The sequence below is a fragment of the Calonectris borealis genome, chromosome 5 (assembly GCF_964195595.1).
Source record: "Calonectris borealis chromosome 5, bCalBor7.hap1.2, whole genome shotgun sequence".
NCBI classification, from domain to species: Eukaryota; Metazoa; Chordata; class Aves; order Procellariiformes; family Procellariidae; genus Calonectris; species Calonectris borealis.
The window spans coordinates 28,605,078-28,622,459 of NC_134316.1; the positions used below are offsets into that span (position 1 = coordinate 28,605,078).

The 17,382-nt window shown below is 38.2% G+C and overlaps 1 protein-coding gene across 4 annotated transcripts; it reads left to right on the forward strand.

Moving 5' to 3' along the window:
• Nucleotides 1-294: 294 nt before the first annotated feature.
• On the forward strand, nt 295-16,649 carry MBIP (MAP3K12 binding inhibitory protein 1). 4 transcript variants are annotated; one of them, XM_075151635.1, is made up of 9 exons: nt 298-470; nt 4,850-4,969; nt 6,669-6,890; nt 6,992-7,088; nt 8,600-8,665; nt 10,368-10,520; nt 13,035-13,132; nt 14,471-14,509; nt 15,690-16,649. In XM_075151635.1, the coding sequence occupies exons 1-9, from the start codon at nt 345-347 to the stop codon at nt 15,795-15,797; spliced, it is 1,029 nt and encodes a 342-aa protein (XP_075007736.1). In that variant the 5' UTR covers nt 298-344; the 3' UTR covers nt 15,798-16,649. The 4 variants fall into 4 exon arrangements, with proteins under 4 accessions (XP_075007738.1, XP_075007737.1, XP_075007736.1 ...); XM_075151634.1 differs by having other exon boundaries at nt 301-470; nt 15,687-16,649; XM_075151637.1 differs by lacking the exon at nt 13,035-13,132 and having other exon boundaries at nt 295-470.
• Nucleotides 16,650-17,382: the final 733 nt, after the last annotated feature.

Below are 17,382 nucleotides of genomic sequence, written 5' to 3' on the forward strand. Positions count from 1 at the left end.
ACAGCCCAGAAGCTGCCCTGAGCCGCCGCTCCTCCGCGCTGGGGCAGAGCAGCCTCCAGCAGAGCAGGGCAGGGCAGCCAGGCTCGGGACCCGGGAGGAGCCCCCTGGACTCCCGCAACTGCCGGTAAGGCGTACCTCCCCTGCCCGGCAACGGGAGCCGGCGCCCGCAGGGGTAACCGCTCTCTGCCGCGCAGCGCCGGCCTCGAGAGCGCAGCCCGCGATTGGCTGCCGCGCCTGTCCATCAGCCCGCGGAGGCGGGGCCGGTGGGCACGGCCACCCGAGGGGTTCGTCATCGCGGAGCGACGCCGAGGACGTCGCTGGCGGCCGCGGCTCGGCCCGGTGTCATGGCGGCGGCGGCGGCGCCCAGCCCGCTCCAGCCCGGCGGCCACGCTCCGGAGATCGGCGCCGACCCTGCGGCCTCTGAGGTGGCGAGCAGCGCCCTGCGCTCCCTGGCCGGGTTGGCGGGGCGGGTGAGTGCGGGGCGGGCGGAGGGGGAGGCCGGGGGCAGGGCTGGCCCGGGCGCCGCGGACCCCGCACCGCGCCCGGCTCGCCTCGCCTCGCCTGGGCAGGGCGTCCTCCTGCTTCTCCCCGGCCTGTGGGGCCCTTCTGGGCTCCAGGGATAAAGTACGGCGCCGGAGGGAAAAGCCTGCCACAAACAAGGGAGCGGCCTGGCTTCTGGAGGTTGTTCACGCCTGCCTGCGGAAGCGGTGAAACTCCTGTCAGGGCTGGGGGCTGGTGGGGCCGGCCGCATCCCTCCTGGCGTGGGCAGCCCCAGGGTGCGTGGCCTGCTGCTGCTTCTCGTAGTGGTGGCCGTGCCTTTGCCTCTTAGTGACAGGACGTCTCATGTCGCTTTGTAGTTTGACGGATGATCTCTCCCATGAGAAACTGCAGTCTGTTTAATTGCTGTATCTTAACAATGATTCTGAATTGAAAAGCTACTAAAAGATTACTGTACATTAAATCAAAATAAATGATCCGGAGCTTGAAGTTAGCCTTGCCTTGGTAATAACATACTATGAAACACACAGTGCATCTCAGTGGGTCAGGATTTTTAAAGCAGCTTTGCTCTGTGGTACTTAAGTTGAAAAGCCTACTTTAGGTTTAGTAATGGCTATGAATTATTTAACAGATGTTACGGTGGGAGGCCCTTATCAGGAGACGGTTCTAGTAACAACTTAATTATTACCATAAATAATTTACAGATTAATTCCTTTTCCACTGTAGAAACATATATGTAGTTCTGCGAAGGCAGTAGAAGCACACTCTTGCTTCTGAAATTAGCAGTTTGAGGGTTTGGGGCCAGATGATGAGCAATATCTGCAGGAGATAATATAACTTAATATATGTTTATGTTAAAAGAATGCTCAGAAATGGACTCTCTTAGATACAGAGGCAGTTTAGTAGTAGCTGCTGACTGATCTGAAATTATTTTTTAGAGCATTTCACCTCTCATCTGAATAGAGTTGTGTATTATATTTGCTTCTCACCTCAAAGTCTGCTAGTAATTGTCTCTCTTTTCAAACAAAAGTAATCCAAAATTAAGGACCTGAAAATTCAGGTGCTGACTAGTAACAGTCTCAGTTTTCCTATTTCTAAAGTGATTAAAAACTACCCTAGCTTTTGAACAGGAATGCGGTGCTAAACAACTTGATGATCCTACACCACTGATTCATAGGATTACTGACACAGGAAAACTGTCTATGTATTGAGGACGAATATCCCATAATTCTTCCTGGTGAAAATTCTAAATATAATCAATGAAGAACTAGTGATGTCATTTTATCCAGATGCAATACTGTCATTCATACTGTTGTTCTTAAAATGTTAACATGAGTGAAAAGTCATCTCTTGTATTTATGAAAAACACAAAGAAGAATAAAGGAAAAGTTCACTAAGTTCTTAACTAGGGTACTCATCACAAGTTTAATTAATTGTTTTGAAAGCTACATTAAACACACTAGTTTCTCTCTCTTCTTCAGTAGCTTACTTGTTCTCCAAAGTTTGCTCTATGTCTAGCATGTCACTGGAGAGAGCTTAGTGATTTTTAACAATATTTGGGTGTGCACAGACAATTGCAAGAGACCAGTTTAGAGTTGCTATATCCCCTCAGTAGAGTTACAGTAGTTACGGTGCAGAGTAAAATTGTCTTCATTGGTGTTTGGAGTGTATTCTTTCCATGACAGCAAACCCATTTTACGGTGCACTGCACTGAACTATGAGTAGGGGTCTGGTTGCTCCATCTTAGCTGAGAAGGCCCTTTTAATTGCTCGGTCATGATTGTTTCCAGTTGTTGAGTTACACTCTTGTCTGCCACCACTTGAGTTCTGGTAAATTTAACTGTGGTGTTTTACCAGATTACTGACTCTAGCAATCCACCTTGCATTTTTGACTGAAACTGCTGATTCCCCATTTCCCTTTTGCAGAGATGAGTGAACATGTGCTAGATTGTTAGCTGTCACAGTTTGTGATCCGTCATAGTAGTTTAAGTTGGATTTATGCTTGCAGGTTGGACTGTAAACAGGAATATTTCTGGCACAGGAATTTTTTTACTAGAGCAATCAGTTGCAGCACAGTGACAAGGAGGACATATGGGGATAACAAATCTTAAAACCAGTATGACTGATCATGAAAAGTTCTTTAAACCCCAAGTGACAGTCAGTGTCTTTCATAAAACAATTTCAAAGGGCTGAAATGACTTATGATCCTGTAAATTGCTACAGAATAGGCTGTGGGCTTGTAAATATACAAAGACTTTAAAGATACCAAATCACAGAATTTATAAACGTGCTTGTCACAGTTCTTATAGGTAGGAGGGTGTGAAACACTGACAAAACTAATTCTGTTGTACTAGAAACATGTTTGGATGCAGGAGGGGTTTGTTCTTTACTTGTATTTAGAAACAGTGTCTATGAGTTTAAAATATCACTGGCGTCTAAATTATTCTGAGTCAGAAGCTCTACTGTTTTTGTACATTAAACCACCTGGACAGGAGTCACACGCTATGATATGAAGGCATACATCAGCTGATTCTTTTTGAAAAAGGAGGTTTATTAGGAAGTTGCAGTAGGACTCCTATTTTCTTTCATTACGATCACTTATATCTACGCCTTTTTTATCCTGTCAGTGGATAGCAGGTGTTACTCTAGCAACTTTGGGAAGAAATATGTGCTACAGATGATCACATATGCACAGTGGCTTAATTCTTAAAGTAAAGTTTTATTCTTACTAAGTTCTAAATACATTCTTGGTTTTTGTAACATGTTCAAAACCAGTATTTCCTAAAACATTACTTTTTCCTACATCCTGTGTAGTCTAAGTACTAACAGGAATAACCATTTGTGTGAAAACTATCTAAAATACATTATATATCTAGTCAGACCATCTCCTTTGCTATGTAATTTGGAATCTAACACTGGATTTAACAAGGCTGCTCTTTGACCAAAGAAGGAAGGCTCTGGCTTATAGTTCTTTACATATAAAATTGTGATAATGGTGGAGTTTAAAACCAACGTAGAACAACGTAGTATCCACTGCTTTGCTTTCAGAGTGATGGAGGCATTCTTGTGTTTAATTCTCATTGTTTCCTCATATGCTGTGCGAAGGATTCAGGAAACAAGTGCATATGCATTCTGTGTTCTTGTCCATAATATTTAATGCCATTAAAAGTTAGATATCTTTAGACCATATGTTAAAGGTCACTTTGGTCATCTGCCTAAGGTCTTTTTTTTTTTCCTTTTTTTTTTTTAAAAAAAAAAAAAAAAGGAAGGAATGAGATGTAGACATACAAGTATGCATATGACTTGGGAATTCTGTGTCTCAAACACAGAAGGTGTGTAGGTCCTCTTGATTTTAAACAAGAGTTTTATCTGTATTTAGAATTTGGGGGATCACTTACGGGTTGTTTGGTTGCAGAACAACCTACTTGGCTTTGGGAAATGAAAGTGCTCTTGAGAAGCTGATCTTGAGAAAAGCTTTAGCATAACAAAAATGGCAAAGGTGGTGTGAAAGTGTGTAGTTCACTAGTGATTATTAACAATCAGCTTTGTATTAGAAAGTGAAAATTTATTTTTAGCTTATAGAAGATACATAGTTCCTTTAAATAAAACTTCAGATTCACTATGTGTGTTTGCCTTTATTGCTTTGCAAGTTAAATATTGCAATTCCTTGGCAAAGAGAATAGATTATGGCAATTGTTATTTTGATCTGAATGCATATAAAGGGAAATAGTGTGATTTGGAAATGGGTTTGATAGTGGTGCTGTGTAGTCTAGAGTTTGTTCAACCTCGAGTTTTTTTTAAAGATTTTTTTTTTAAACACTTATTTTTAATATAAAGCCTCCTTTGGATTAGCAACAAGTAAAAATTTCAAGAATGTGGCATGGTGCAGTATCAAGACCTTGGTCATACAGGCATAGATAGCCCTGCAAGTCTCAGAATAAAATACATGAATTTACAGGAGACTGCCATCCTGGGTGCATGTTTGTTCCTACTGATGGTTCTATCATCTGTTAAAAGAAAAGATTTGAGTGATTAACATGAACAGTATGTTTTTGTATGATAGTTAATTGAATTGAGAATTGACTAAAGTTAAATATCAAATTAATACAATGAAAGTGTGATGAGGTAGTAAGAAACTTTTAATTTTTGAATATACTCTACAAATACTAGCTGACATGGATTATGACAGCTGCTTGGATTATAATTAATGTCAAACCTCCAATGTCCTCATACAAAAATGGGGTCTGTATGAGTGAGCATAACTGTTGTCCTGTAGAAGTCTTGTATAGTTTTGGGATGTTAATACAACATAATAACATAATTTTTGTTGTGTTTGTTTTGCCCTCTTGAAGCTTAACCTTGGAGACGATATCGTGAAAGTTGTAATCGATTGGAGCAAGCTTCAAAGCACATCAGCACTTCAGCCAACATTGCTCTTTAGTGCACTTCAGCAGCATATTTTATGCTTGCAGGTAAATATTTCATTGGACACATTCGACTTGACAAAAGTGATCAACGACTGAATGTAGTTACATTATCTAAACTGTAAAATTTCAGTCGTTTTGATCTTATATTGCTATGTCCAACAAAAAAGAATGCAAAAGTATGCTTGGGATTCCACTATACTTCATAGGTACTCACACTTATGGATTTTTCAGATTGGTGGTGAGAGTAGCCCCTGTAGGTGAGCAGGCTGAATAAATGCAGCCTCATTGATTTCTAGACTTGCATTGTAAATGTGATACATTTCCATCTATGGTGGGTTATAATTAAGCAATAAGACACGGCAGGTGTGTGTCATGCTATGATAATGATTCCATGCGTTGGGTGAGTTTTGAGGCACATGGAGTGCTTTCAGTGGTTCAAGAAGTGGCATTATCCCAGCATGACACATCCTGGAGTGTCTTACTGCAATTAAATGTATTTTCAGCGTAGGTTTGGTTTTTTTTTTAAAGAGTAATTTCTTTGACATTAATGTCTCATCTTGCCAAGTAGCCAGTCACCATTACTGTCATTTCTTTTAACTATTTGAAACTTTCCAACCCTGCCAAAAGTACGTGTAATTTAGTTGCATGGCAGGGAGGGTGAGCAGTTTGTCAGCTGGTAACTGAACAGTATTTTGACCTTGATAGTTCACCTGTAAAAAGTGAGGATTTGAATACCATTTTTTTGCTTCAGCTAGTCAATGAATTATTTCAAGTGTGTTGTACTGAGAGGGTGAAAAAGGAAGTTCCTGTATTTGCTTGTCTGTAGGTAAAAGAAAGACCCTTTATGTTTTCCAGACATCCACCAAATCTTTGGTGTGATAAACAAAAAGAGAAAATATGCAAGATAAAAGCAAGTAAAAATTACATCCAACTGTAAGAACGCTGCAAGTAGGAATTTGATTCCCTTTCAGCAAATGTGACTGGTAAAAAACATGTTGCCTTTAAAAAAAAAAAAATTTCTAGAGGGAAAATAGGCAGTGAAATTCAGACTAGATGAAACTGGTAAAAATTTAAAAAGGGGGTGTGACATATATATGTACTGAGGTTTTGTTATTACATCTTGTGTAAGAGTTATTGCAGTAAAATAATAAGCATTTATTTTTGCTGCTACAAATGTCAGTGCATTCTCTCATTTAATTTCATGACCTAAGTGGATAATCAACCGTGTCAAGAAAAGCATGTGTTCAGGATAACACTTATATATTTCATGTCTGTGTTCTCTCATTTGCTTGGGCAACTGCAGTTTCAAGTGGAGAATGTAGTGCTGTGGTGATAAAGTAAAGGCTTTACAGTGTAAAAGCATGGGCTTTCATGTTAAGGAGGAAAAATACTAAGCCTTACTGTTCTGAGTAGGCATTTGAATGACATGTTAATTAAGTGGTATTGGTGCCAGCGATTGAAGCTTGATTGAGCTAGTAACAGAGGAGTAGTAGGCAGATTTTTGCAGAAATTTGGGAGTTTTCCTATACAAACCTCTAAAAGGCACGGGTCAAAAAGGCTAGAATCATGGTGTGCACAGTATTTGGAACTATAGGGGTTTTTTTCTTTTTTTTTCTTTTATTACTGTGTTCCATCAGAGGCAGATGTTGTAATTCCTAAAATTATTTCAGTTGGTCTGTTTCAGAAATTGTAATGGTACTTGGCTTTTTTTTTTTCACCTTAACATACTGTTTTATTTGTTCAGCCTCTTTTAGAAAAACTTCAGTCATTGATTAAAGAGGAAAATATAGGCCATGTTGAACCTGCAGGTAAAACAGAAGGCCAAACTTATGAAACAAGTTTAGATGTTTATGATGGTAACTGTCAGACTGAAGAAAAATATGCAAGTTATGACTTGGGAGATCTGAAGGATGCTCATGTTAATTTCGATCCAGAGGTGGTCCAAATAAAAGCTGGAAAAGCAGAAGTAAGTGATTTACCTAAATATAAAAAAAAAGAAAAAGACCTTTCTAAATTTTAAATTTAAAGAATGAAATAGATATATGCCATCATGTTTATTACCTGCAGATTGACAGGCGGATATCAGCCTTCATCGAGAGGAAACAAGCTGAGATCAATGAAAATAATGTCAGGGAATTTTGCAATGTTATTGATTGTAATCAAGGTAACTGGCTAGCCAGACTTTAATCTTCATAGCAATTTAAGTTGGATTTTTTATTTTTTTGTTTTTCAAAAGTACTATTCTATATTTAAAACAGAACTTTATTTTAAGAGTGACTTTATTTTAAAGTTAAAAACTTGCATGTGCACTGCAGATGTTTTCAGATAGACAAAAAAAGAAAGTAGTCACTGGATGTCAATGTTTAATGCATCCCATACAGAAAGATGATAGCTATTACTGTGTTCACTTTAAGAACTGAGATCTTAAATCAGATGATTTCGTAGCTATTGTTCCCAGTGTTTTAGCTAGATGTTCCTTCCAAAGTCAACAGAACTGCAATTCAAAACTGTCTTGTGAGTTGCATATTCAAATTGAAGTTAATTTAATGCTGGTTAAATTACAAAGGAGTATTTTTTGCAATCAATTTGAATTACTAGCTACTTAGAATAACTTTTTGCTTTCAACATTACTCAGGCTACTTGGTGTTTTTAATGCACCAACTGGCACAATTGGCTGTATCTATAACCAATCAATCTTAAATCCATCTGCACGATCAGTAACTGTGTAACCAAAGGCGTCTTAAAAGTGAAGACACTTTTATATACATAAGTAGTATGAAGACATTTTCTAAGTACCTGTGAACCCAGATGTGCATTGTCTCTGTGATGTAGTTATGCTTTCAGAGATCAAAGCTTATTGTTCTGTAAGCTTTATAGGAAGAGAATTTAACTCCTTGAATATTAGTTCATTAGGAATGAACTAGGAGTTAGGAATTAATTCATTAGTTTCATTAGGAATGAAAATGACATTGAAGTCTAGTAGAATACGCTAGATAGTAAAATACTGATTCCTAAAATTGTTAATTATGTACAGAAGAAATGATGATAAGACCTTCCTTTGTATGTTCAGGCATAATAAAATATGTGTAAAGCTTTGGTGTATATGAATAGAGATTAAAATATAAACATTGGAATAAACTAAGATGGTCTGTACTGTAGGTTTTTATGGTTAAACAAATTAAAGAAGTCACAGGCATCAGAATAAATTCAGAAAGGTGAGAAAAGAATGCTGATGAGTAAACTAGATCAGTCTAAAAATAGGAGTACGGTTTCAAAAAAGGACATAAAGTCAGAATAACAGTGGTAAGCAGGGAAAAGACTTCTGAACAGGAAGAAAGAAATAAGTTACAGAGAAACGCAGTGAAAAGTAAGACCCAAATAAAATGTAAATTGGAAGAAATTTGGTCCTGATCCAATATATAAATTATATATAAACGTATGCACACATGTATATAAAAGTGACTTACCCAATTAAAAGCATTAGGTCCATGCAAGTGTGTGAAACTATTAGTAAGCAAGTATTTATAGAATGAATGAAGTATTTCTGATGTTTTTATTGTATGAAAAATTTTAATTAGATTTGTTAAAAGCTTCAAAGCTGATGATGGTTGGAATATTTTAAATTATAAATACATAATTAGGACCTCACTTTTAATATTATTATTATTTATTTAGAAAATAGCTGTGCCAGAACAGATGCAATTTTCACACCCTATCCTGGATTTAAAAGCCATATTAAGGGTAAGCAACTATTTTAATACCTGTTTATTAAAAGTGTCCAGATAGAACCGCATTGATGAATTTTTGACTTAAAAACTTTTTATAGAATGCTCAAAAAAATGCAAATTTAACATATTGACTTTTGACTCTAGTGAATACGTCTACATCTTCCCTTACTTCTCCAAGGTTTTCAACCCCATAACTGCTTCATTAAGCTGATGGTTATGCACTAAAGACCAAAACAAAGTGGCCTATTTTCATTGTCTGAAAGGAAAGATGCAAAAGATAAACCAGGACAGAGAAGCTGAACAATTCTTAGCTTTTCTTCTAGGTGAAGCCAGCAGTCCAGTTAAGGAATTGAGATTAAATAAAATTATCTTCTATTTTTCATTAGTCGGTATAAGTATATAAAATTAGAAAATAGTTTTGGGACACAGTGAAGGTTCTGAGACATAGATTTATGGGCAGTGACAAGCTGGGGAACAAGCTTACCAATGTACTACTTTTTGGAAAGGAGTAAATAGCGTAGAAGTGATTGTCCAACAGAAGTTATGTATAAAAGATTGCTTCTCCATCTACTGCTCTCTAGGTGTACACAAGTTACTCTGTGTTTAAAAACAAACAAAATCTCCAAAATGAGAATGAAAGTAACCCTCTCTTCCATTTTTGAGAGTGGTAGTATTCAGTTATCCACTTGATATTGGTTCTAGAAACCAATTCATTATTCTGAATTCTAAAATTCGTAATAATATTGTGAAGCACAATGATAGGTATAAGCATTAAAAGGTCTGGTGAGCTAAGAGGGAGATGGGGAAGCGAGTTTGAGTTTAGAATCTTTCACTAAGAACTCCTTTCAGTTGTCACTTTTCTAAACTGAGTGCTAGTTTGTAACTTGGATGGTAGCGTATTACAGGAAAAAAAAAAAGTTTGCACTTCAAGTAACTAAAACCCGAACATTTCAGTTCATAACTGAAATGTGAATAACACTTAGAAAGTAATTGGAAGTGAAACCAGCATAAACTGAAGCAAGAATGTAAGATGTGGCCTTCATGAAGGAAGGCTTCAGTGTCTGGAGTTTCCAGCGTTGTCTTTAAGTCTGCAGTACGCTGCAGTAGTCCTATCAAGAAGGACTTGAGAAATGACTGTGTTTTGAAGAGAAGTGACCAAAATCTTCTGATGAAGACATAGTTCAACAGGGGGAAAAGACAGACCCCGAAGCAGCTGAAGAGTCATTAAAGCTGTTACCTGAATAACAAAAATTAGAAGAGAACTTCCTTGCTGAGATTTGTAGCAGTTCTTCTAGTTGTATACCTCCCCTCATCTTCATGTATTTATGATGCTTCCTGTAATATTAGGTCTGGCCTCTTCTTTGCATTCACAACAGCTCACGTGCAACTGCTGACATAGATAGCGCGTTTTCTGCTATTTATCAGCAGCTGATGACAAATTCTTGATACTGCCATTCTACATGAATGTATGAGTAATTCTTTTACTTTGCATATGTAAAGTCCTAGGTTTTTGTTTAGCTGAGTTACTCATGCAAAAATAGGAAAATACTTTTACTTGAACCTTTGATCTTAATGTGTGTGGGAGCCTTCACATGAGTGACTGGTGTGAAATTGATTTAATACAGGTTTTCATATTTTAATATTTTGATTGTTTTAGTTAGATGTACTTTGTGTTTCATGTGCATATATGTTAAACTGGTGTTCTCCTTACCTAGTTTCTAGGGTAGTAAATACATACGGACCTCAGACTAGATCTGAAGGAGCACATGGGTCTAGTCACAAAGTCAATGTACCCATTCATGATTGTGGAAACCAAGCTGTTGAGGAGAGATTGCAGAACATTGAAGCACACTTACGGTTACAGACAGGTTTGTATCATGTTTTAATTTTGACATTGGTGTGCCAGTTTGTACTACAGTTATCATTGCTGTAGTAAAACTAGGTAAGTCTATAAAAACTGTGACTATAAAAACAGCGGATAGATCCACTGAAGAGTTTAGTCACTCCAAGTACTACAATCTAATGTTTAAGTTCTTATGCCCAAAATGGAGCCCAGATTTATGCCCAAATTAGAATGCTGAGTTAGTAAATCTACACTTGATGTAGTGGCAAACAAGAGAGAGGCACTTCAGAATGGGATTTAAAACAATCTGGAATATTTGGAGGCAGGGGTTCTCCATAGCTGGTGGAGTCCTTCTGCCTTGACCCACTGAGCAGGAAAAGCTGAGGTTAGGACTCAGTCCTGCTTTATGGACACCTTGTGGGCTGGGGATAGGATGAACCCAAAAGACAACCTGAAACCTTTTCCTAAAGATGGATGATTCTTGAAATACAGTTAGGTGAGAGGCTTATTTCCCAGAATGTGGGAAGCTCGTTGTCAATACTTCCCTTTAGCCATGCAAACATGAGTCCATACCTTTCACTAAAATAAATGCCAAAGCCACCAGGCTACTGACTTTTTTTAAGTAGTTGTTTTCCTCACCCCACCTCCAGTTTTCTAGAACATAAATCAATAAGGCACTTACCAAGGAGGAATCTGTATTTTTCCTGAAAAATGTTTTCAAAGCAGAAGAGAAACCCAGATCTTCACCTAATAAAGAGAATGTTCTACACATCACTCGGCAGACACACACTGAGTTTTTTTTGTCTTCTGAATACTGAATAGATGCCAATCCTTTCTCTAAGAATACGGTGAACATTGACTAGATTACTAGATTCCTGTGAATGCATACTGGATCAAAGTCCTCTGGCGGCAAGGAGAGTAGAATACTCCTAGATACTCTTGACGCAGCAGTCAGAGCTTGACGCTTAGCTGTGTAGCTATCTCAAAAATAACGTGGTTTTTGTGCATGGAAATAGAATTTGCAAGTGGCTGGCCAGCATTAAGGTTACAACATACAGTAGCTTTGGAGTTTACACATATCAGAGATAATGATTGGGGGTAGTTAAGGAGGGGCCCTCGCTTCTAGGTTGTGCCTATAATAGGTGACATAATTTTGTTTGAAGGAACAGGTCAGTTAAACTACAGTATAGGGGAAGAGGATGAAAGTGTACAATTCCAGTTCAAGTCCTGTCCAAATCAGCATTCCTGGGGAAGATCTCAAGATGATTTGCTACTTACCCCAGCAGCTGTACAAAAAGTATTCATCTGAGCAGGTAACCTGCCTCAGCTACCTGCTCGCCAGTTTTTCTTTCTGATGACTGGAAGAGTTGTTGGCTTACCTGCTGTTTTTCAGAACAGCTTCTTCTAGTGCTAGTACTGCTCTTTACATTGAGATACAGCAATATTAAGAAGAGTGAAAGGTTAGCCGATTTAATTAGTAGCTGCCAAGTGATGAGTAGAGAGCAGAACTGAAGGAGGGAAGCTACCCCCAAAATTGTCTGTCTGAAGTGAGGAAATAGATGAATGGCAAAAACCCCATTAGTGCTTATTGCAGTAGTTCATGGAATAGAATTAATTGTCTTACCTAACAGACCTAGAAATAGGTGGAAACAGGTGGCAAGAGAAGAAGTAAAAGCTTGCTAAGGCCTTGGTTGTCACTACTGTCAGAACCAGACTATCATTTTAATTGGGATAGCCAGTAGTTAGTTGTGATAAACAGTGATTTCAGTTTATAGAACACTATGTAGCATAAATGGGATGCTTTCTAAGGCTGATCTTTTGATCAGTTCTGTTCTTACATGGGGAAACAAGCCCAAGCTGCTGTAGTATATCTGCAAACAGCAAATGGGTTGAGGTGGGGGTTTTTTGTTGGTGGTGTTTTGTGGTGTTTGTGGGTTTTGTTGGGTTTTTTTGTTTGATGGGGTTTTTTTTGAGGGGTTTTTTAGGTTGGTTGGTTTTTTCCAAAGCTCTCTTACTCCATTACACACACATATTCCCCACCCCTGCTTCTCTGATCTATGGCCAAGCAAACGCTGTTCTCTGTCAAGCACAACTCATACCTGTCCTCTAACCTCTGATGCTTAGTGGAGATAGGTTTCCTTCAGAACAATCTTGGATATCAATGCCGAATTCATGTGTGGTCTGCCATCCCATCTGCTCCCTCCTGATGCTGCTGTCAGTTTTGAAGTGGTAACATTTGGTGTGTGACCAATGTATCGTAAGAGTGATCATTAGTTGTTCCAGGGACCTTGTCAGACATATTTCAACCATGTGCATAAAGTTGTCTTTTGCCTTCATTGACTGCACTGGCTTATCAACCAGGTTTTAGCTGAATGATATTAATTGCCCTTCCTTTTTGTTATCCCATCCACTCATTTTATTTCAGCTACTGGTTGATAGCTGGCCTCGAAGAATTCACCTGTAAAACTTGCAATCTTTAGTTTAAAAAGTTATTCAAGCGCTTTTCCTGATTTCTTTGTATTTGTACTGGTGTATTTAGGTGGTCCTGTACCAAGAGACATTTATCAGAGAATTAAGAAGCTTGAAGATAAAATCCTTGAGCTGGAAGGACTGTCTCCTGAATATTTTCAATCTGTCGTAAGAAATTCTCTCAACTTCTTTTAGCATACCTAAATGCATTCGGGACTTTCATGCTTAGATCTTTGAGGTAAAGGCAAAAACCTAAGGAGTTAGAGGACAGACGCTTTTGGTAGACAACTCTGGCTTGGTGTAGTGGTTACATTTCATGTGGACCATCTATATAAGTTTGTATTTCTACCTAATTTCTCCTTTGAAAGAATATAGTATTTGTTGGGGGAAAAAAATTGCAACCACCCAAGCTTAACTAATTTGTAAGGAATGTATTATAAAGGTTGGATTTCTCCCCCCTCGCCTTAAAATCTGAAGTGTTTCTAATTGACTAATTGACAAGAAAATTGACTAAAGTTTTGATCTCGGTACAAATCATTAATGGCTTAAATCAGCTGAAATCCTTTGGGCTTCTGTACATGATCTGATTACTAAAGATCAGCTATGTGAAATAACTGTTCCAATAGAATGAGAGAGTAAACCCTTTAAAAATTGTTTCATGTGATTCTATGACTCGGATTTCTTTGATGCTAGTTTTCAGGCAGAGTTTTGTCTCTTTCTGAGTAGTAAACCTTACCCTTCATTCGCCAAAGGAGATTAGGACAAAGAGAACATTAGTTGTTACTACATCAGGCTCTGCTTGGCTATAGAAATTTCTTGCTCTTCCTTCTTTCTCCATGTAACAGTAAGAATGCCTGTTGATCATGTTTTAATTTGTATTTTCTCCTTGAAAGCAGACAAAGATGGGTCAGCATTTAAAAATCAATAGCATATTATAAATTTTTGTTTCATTTTTTTGTTTGTGTTGGAGACCAATAAAGTCCTTTATTTGTGAGGCTATTTCTTCAAGTTGTTGGAAACCAGAAGTTAAAACATATACTTTCATAAGCTGAAATTTCCACAGAAAGTGCTTTAGGATGTTTTCCAGAATGGGGATCTGGGAAAAATTTGTGATCATGGCAATAGCAGTGTTGTGCAGTAATTAGCATTTTTTTGCCCAAAGTTTTGCATAAATATTGGTGTGGATACATGAAAATTTTAGGGAGAAAAATATTGACAGTTTCAAAAGCTGGATATTGATCTTGGTTTTGTCTGAAGTAAGCTTCAGTTAAGTTGATAGTTGTTGGCTGCCAAGCGTGGAGAAGCTTCAACAGCTTCTGACTGCTCTCCAGTGGTATTTCTCGTGATCCAAAGTACACTTAATTATAAAAAGATTTCTTTAATCCATGGAATGGCAGTCACTGTCCTTTCTGTACTTTAAAGACACTTGTCAGTGTTGTTACAGAATTACTTGTGGTCCTCTGTCAGTGCAACATTAAGTCTGTTTTGATTATGTCTTTTCTTTAGAGCTGTTCTGGCAAGAGGAGGAAGGTTCAACCTCCCCACGTAAGTGCTGTTAACTTTTGTTTACCTTAAGTTTAGGGTGTTTTGACTGAAAAGTAATCAGAAGTTCTACAAAGCAAATAATCTAACTTCTCAGAAATAGCTGCATCAGTATTGGATAGCTTGCTGGCAAAGAAAGGGTGGGAAGGAGAAAGAAAGTTAATGGGTGTCACAATGAAATGAGTCTTCTAAGAGTCTGTACTAGGGTAGGTTAGTGTTTTCATCAGTTAGAAGGATGATGGAATAAAATAAATCTGTAATGATGTCAATCAAGCTAGGGTAACAAGCAATTTGTGAATTCTTATCAGCCTCCTCTGGTTTTGTTTTGTGGTTTGGTGTTTTTTGTTGTTGTTGGGTTTTTTAGGTTTTTTTTTGTTTGGTTTTTTTTTTTAAATTCGTTTTATCGGTTTATGAAGAGACAATAAAAGTAGAAATGGCTGGCTCGGCAGAAGTGTTGCAGAAAGACCTGACGTTATAGCAGAGATTAACCTAAGTCAGTAAGACTTGCTGTTTTCACAACACCATCGCATAAGGGAATACATTAACAGCGTACCTTAGGCCACAAGAGAGAATTTCTCATCAGTGCAAGTGAGACCGTAGCTGGAACACTGTCTGCTACTAGCCATCACACTGGGAGACAGATGGAGTCAGGAGAATGCTTAGAATGGGATGTGGGCCGTCTGAGGCTTGAGGAAGTAGGCTTGTTTACACAAGAAAAAAATCCTCCATAGGGTGAAATATTTTTATGAAAACAATGATGACCAGTTCTTTGTGTAAGAAGAGATAAAAAAAATTGTCAGGTTGAGTGGGCACAGAGGAGATTGATGTTGGGTAATAGGAAAAAAACCCTTCAGTTGTAAAGCTAGGTTCTAGACGATCTAGATAGTCTCATCCAGTGTTTTACCATCAACGGATCTTTTTTTTTTTAATGAACAGGTTAAACAAGCATCTAATGGAAGTAGCATGGATATATTGATCCATGATTAGGACTGTCAGTTTCTTCTAAGTTTACATTCTTTTTCTTTCAAGTTTAAATAGCCATAGACTAGATTCAGACAATTCTGCAAAAGTATTTCTATCATTTGGTGCAATGTGCAGTGACCGCAAGTATCAAATGCTAGGCCACTTCTCTAGCAATTACAAGATGTAAATGATGGTGGTTTTTATTTTGTTCTTTTAGCAGAACTATTCATTGGCTGAACTTGATGAAAAGATCAATGCTATAAAACAGGCATTACTGAGGAAAACAAAAGAAAGCAAGTCCAAGGAGGCTGAGCGGCTTCTTCGATAAAAAAAAGTCTTTTCAGAATCCTCATCACACTTTACACATACCTAAACCATAGACCTGAGTAGTGTTCTTTGGGGATGACTTTAGCAATGAAAACAAAGCATGCATATAAGCTCCTTTTGGATGATCTCGAAAGCTTGCTTTCAGAACAACTCTTATTAATGAAATAGTTACTTTAAAATGAAGAATGTTTTAGGAATAGCATTCTAATAATCCATTCCCTTCTGTTGTAAAGGAGGATTGCAGCATTGTTCTTATGTGGAAAGTCTTAACCCGCATACAAAAGCTACATTTCACATGTAATTCTTGATGATTGAGTATTCAGAAGGGCTCTCTTTTGAATACTTTTCATGTAAGTAGTTTGCATAGACTTGTGAAATAAAATGAAATACTTCCTCATAAGTAAACTGTCCTAGGAAAAAAAAATTACAAAAAGCTTGCAGTATGCATGCTTACTTCCATTTTTTTCCATATTTGTCACTGTTTCCCCAGCTGTTAAAATGCAGCAAATTGCATTTCTGTTTGACAGATGGTTGTGGAAATCCTATATGTGTAAATAGAGACACCTGTTCTTCACTTCCTCAGTGCCCTGTAGGAATTCAAACTTCATACCCTGCTAGCAAACTTAATATATTCCAAAGACCGCGCTAGGGGAGGTTTTGAGGAGCATGCCAGCAGGCACCAGCTTCCCTTCCTTCCATATGCATGCTTACATGACTTCTGAAGCATGGATGCTGGGTACGTAGTTTAAATTAAAGTCAGACCTTTGGCCACACACTGGAGTGTGATTTTTTTTGTTTGTTTTTTGTTTTGTTTTGTTTTTTTTAAATAAACCATTTTCTATTTATACCAGTTCTTTTAGTTTCTTTGCTGTCTCTGTCTTTATTCCAGTTTAGAAGAAAAGTAGCTGTTACAGAGGGAGTCTCTTATGTTAACTGCTCTGCTTACAGCAGTCACACCACTGGTGGCCCTGTATCAGTCCCTGTGACAGGTGTTATGAACAGTACTGACTGGACACTCTTGCACTTTGAAGAATAGTAGGCATTTTCTGTAATTCCATGTTCTTATCTAGATTAATATTTGTTGTAGCAATTGCACCTAATGCTTCTCTGAATGTGAACCAGCAGAGGTGGGAGGCAAAGCTGCATGAGCTCTGGTCCTAGCTCCAGGAAAAAAGACAGTATGATAGGTACCTGTTCAGATGCTTAGTGTCCACCCGGGAAGAGATTAACCCAAGCAGTCATGAGTGCCTCAAATACAACACTGGATACAAAGAGGTACTTTTGCAGTTGAAGACTGTGACCTGCCTATGTGTAGGACCGTTACTCAGATTGTATGCTACATATCAGTACAGTATCCTACAGAGACTACTTTTGTTATGCGAAGTGTTGCCATTGTTGAAAATCCTAACAGCTCATATGAGGGGTATTTTGGTGAAGCAGCATAGTGAGCTGCAACTTCTATCTCAAGTAGATAAGCTTTACTTGCTGTCTACACAGTACTTTTTTTTCCTACTGTATCCTAAGAGCCATAGCTCAAAAGAGTACGGTGTGGATATAATTGGGCCTAGCACCACACACTTCACACA

Bases quoted from the DNA above. Each gene is read 5' to 3' on its own strand.
- MBIP (XM_075151634.1), top strand. From the start codon at position 345: ATGGCGGCGGCGGCGGCGCCCAGCCCGCTCCAGCCCGGCGGCCACGCT. The intron at 8,666-10,367 runs GTAAGCAACTAT...CTCCTTACCTAG, and splicing joins ATTTAAAAGCCATATTAAGG to TTTCTAGGGTAGTAAATACA. The intron at 13,133-14,470 runs GTAAGAAATTCT...TCTTTTCTTTAG, and splicing joins CTGAATATTTTCAATCTGTC to AGCTGTTCTGGCAAGAGGAG.